This window comes from Electrona antarctica, assembly GCF_951216825.1.
Source record: "Electrona antarctica genome assembly, chromosome: 16".
In the NCBI taxonomy this organism is placed as follows: Eukaryota; Metazoa; Chordata; class Actinopteri; order Myctophiformes; family Myctophidae; genus Electrona; species Electrona antarctica.
The window spans coordinates 35,885,690-35,889,299 of NC_136797.1; the positions used below are offsets into that span (position 1 = coordinate 35,885,690).

General features: G+C 38.8%; 1 protein-coding gene across 1 annotated transcript in view; it reads right to left on the minus strand.

Annotated features, from left to right (window-relative positions):
• Positions 1 to 2,752: 2,752 nt before the first annotated feature.
• The window catches only part of LOC306939421 (dual specificity protein phosphatase 4-like), a gene marked incomplete at both ends in the record, with an annotated part of 1,603 nt that continues 745 nt past the window's right edge, over positions 2,753 to 3,610 (minus strand). Inside the window, one exon of the mRNA XM_079524009.1 lies at positions 2,753 to 2,781. Within this exon, the coding sequence (XP_079380135.1) occupies positions 2,753 to 2,781 (29 nt within the window). The remainder of the gene's footprint in view (positions 2,782 to 3,610) is intronic.

A 3,610-nucleotide genomic window follows, 5' to 3' on the forward strand; every position in this document is an offset into this window, starting at 1 on the left:
CCTTGAGAGGGTTCCAAGGGATCCACAGCTAAATGATTGATCGTTACTTGGGAACCAAATAGACCCTTATGGTTCTGTAACTCAAGTTAAATTAAAACTTTTTTTTAATCACACATCAACTTCATTAGTAACAATTTAAAATGGTAAATGGCCGACCACATGAATTATTTAATAGTTAAATGTTAATGTTTTGTACCATCTCCCTCACTATACATCGCAACGACTTCCTATTTGGTGTAGCCGTGCCAATGACACAGCCAGTCACATTGCCAGAGAGTCCAAAGTTTCCCCAAAGTTGTCAGTCTCTGGGGAGATGTTGGCAAACATCACCGTTTTGCCGTTTCACCCCAAACATTCCTGCAGGAGATACGTCAGCTTTGAACTCTATATATATATATATATATATATATATATATATATATATATATATATATATTAAAAAAATATCTCTTTGAAACGATCGCCTTGAGTTGCACTTCAGGTCCCTGCCAGTGCATATCTCTATCTGGTCAGCATATAACTCAATCCTGGCATCTGAGAAGCCTTTGACAGAGGATGAGATTCAATTCATTGTCAATGTACAGTACAGCGAAAAGTATTTTTGCATCTCATCTGTACTGTACTGTGATTTGATTGCACACCATAGATAGAAGATAGTTGGCTTGATGGAGCCTGGAAATAGGCACATATACAGTATATGGCCCTACAAAGAACAATAATAGTGCTGTAGAAGCACACATGAAAACAGTCCTATTTCCCAACCTGAACGGTTCATGTGCAGAGTCAGCACAGCTGGTTGAGAGCATGAGCAGCAGGCCATGCTACTACAATAAAATCCTGGAGGAAGATCCCGAAATTCCCTCAATGCCATGGGGAACTTTACCTTTTCTCAATGTGCTATGAAACTACGTCCCCTCTCCCCTCTAAAAGACAAGAATTCATCAATGTACATTTCATGTTCAATAAGAATCAGATCCCTGTGCCATTGGGTGGATAATGCACTTCACATCACAAAGGTCACTGTAGGCCTTGTGGACATTATTCGAGGAGAGAGCAAGGTCATACTCAAAATGCTGTCCAACCAGAAGAGGACTATATGACTTTGGTTATGTTGATCAGCAACCAGAATGCTACCACAGTACCACTGAATGTTTTCGCCTGCCAACAAAAGCCAAAGATTATAGTGGAATGTAGTGTTTTGTTTCTCCTCGTGACATCACAGCATCATATATGTCCATCAGTCCCTCACGCCTCGTGACACATCACACCACCATATATGGCCATCAGTCCGCCACGCCTGTGCTGGAACTTATGGCCTGCAAGTGTGTACGGACCTGCAAGCTTTCAGATTGCTCCTGCCTTGCCAACAAATTAAAGTGCACAGAAATGTGCAAGCTACAAACCTGCAGTGAAACTGATTGATTATGTGATGATAATGATGAAGATGATGAATACTGAAAAATGTATATGACAGTGATGATTATGATGATGTTCATTGGTTAAAGTGAGTGAAAGACAGATAATTCTTCATTTTTCCCTCTGTATGACATTTCTAACTGTTTTTTATTCAAAAACAGTTAGGCGTTTTTTCATTCTGTGAATCTATAGTTGGTGTCTTTGAAGGCTGATAACTGCAACTAAGCTACCACTTGGGAACTGCTATCATGTTGAAATATTATCTAGGGATATAGACCTTTAAAAAAAAACATGATAGCATTTGCCACCTTGAATGTCCCTCACTAGTGCAAATTCTGTTCTGGGCCTATGGACTATATATGACAGTTGATCTGCTATTGTCGACTAGTGACAATGTGACATGGTCTTATACTGTGTGACATTAGTAGTAAAAACTATTTGTTATGCTCTTTGTGTCACTCCTATCCATCATCCACCCATTTATAGCATTGTATCATTTAAAAACGGGACAGACACCTTCATTAAGAACAGTGTTTTATTCAACAATGGAATCCTAGTAATAAATAAATGCACATTTTCAAACCATTCAAATCAAATGAAATGGTATTGATATTGCCATTATGGGTGTATAGCTTTGACTGGAGAGACGGAGAGACGAGTGTAAAAGGTATTGCGTTTTTCATTGATTAACTCTCTTAATCTCCCTCGTTCTCTCACAGAATGTCTTTAATGGAAAAGTCTACCATCATCATGATGTGCAAATCCATCATTAATCATATAAATACAGTATTGCATCACTTCAAAGTGCTACAGAGACGTGTCAACAATCTTTGAAAAGAGGAGAAGGTTCATGGGGGTTGTACCGTGTGTGGGGATGGCATGTCACGGTATCTGTATATACAGCCTTTGGGCAGTATTCTAGTAATCTAGTACATTATGTAGATCATAACACATCCAAATGAATGGTGGCGTTATAAACCCATAGATTGTATGGAGAAACGTAACCTGTCAAATCATTCACTTGCATCGTTACAAATTTTAACATATCTCACAGAACTAATTGGGTTTTAAAATAGCATGTTATCATATTTGACACGTATGTTTTGTAACTTGTTTTGCGTGAAGTCTATTTATTCTTCCTCCGCAGCCAAGTTATTTCTTTGACCGATCCATAAAACATATGTATAACATTTTTGGATGCTATATGGAACCAGTTGATGCTATAGAAGAAAAAAAACGTTTAAAAAAAACGTAAAAATTGACAAACATAATTGTCTGGACTTTTTTTCAGTTTGTTATCCAAACCCATTTCACAAGAGTGCAGGTCAATTATAGATTAGCCTTGATACCCAGGTAGTTGTTTTACTAGATGGTAGACAAAAACACAGTTTAATTGGTCATTAACTGGGTGACTTATACTCTGTTGGACAGTACAGTACGTACATGTACGACAGTACAAGTATAAATCGGGCATTAACATTCACATGCACCAAGTGTCTGTGTCTGATGCCTGTCTTTAGACTACAGGCAGCACAGTTCAGGAGCTAAGCTGCTTATTTCCCATAATGTTTGTTGCCTTAACCACACGAACCCTAGTAGTGTCCCTATTCTGGGAAAATAGCCGATCTGCAAGCTCACAACACATCGCACTGCGATGTGTGTGAACTTGTACATCAGCTATTTTCCCAGAGATGTGTCTAGGGAGCAGCAGTCAAACTAATAGGGCGACAGAAAAGAGAAGTGGCCCTATGTTCTATTCGGTTCCTCAAGCTATATACGCTTTAAGTGTTAAATGGTTTTCACAGAATCTTTCTCAGTCTCATATTCCCATTTGTATCTGCCCCAGTGCTGCCTGTACTCAGGACAGTTTGAGTTCATGATATGTAAGGGAGTTTCTATACAAATGTATTGCATTATTTGCATTGTGTCATTTTCTCTCAATCCAAATTGGTCTCTGCTACATACCAGCCAACTAGTCATTATTTAGGTTTGATTGTATCTTCTGGCTGAGATTGCACAATATTGTTTGCTTAGCCCCCAAACAACAAAAACTAAAACGCATACTGTAGAAATGTGCCACCAGCATTCCGGGGACACGTAAACCTATGGGAATACCTTGGTTGACAAGGTGATGTTCCAAGACCCCTGAACTCCCCAAAATTATTCTCTTCCATTCTAGATGCCAAAACACTAG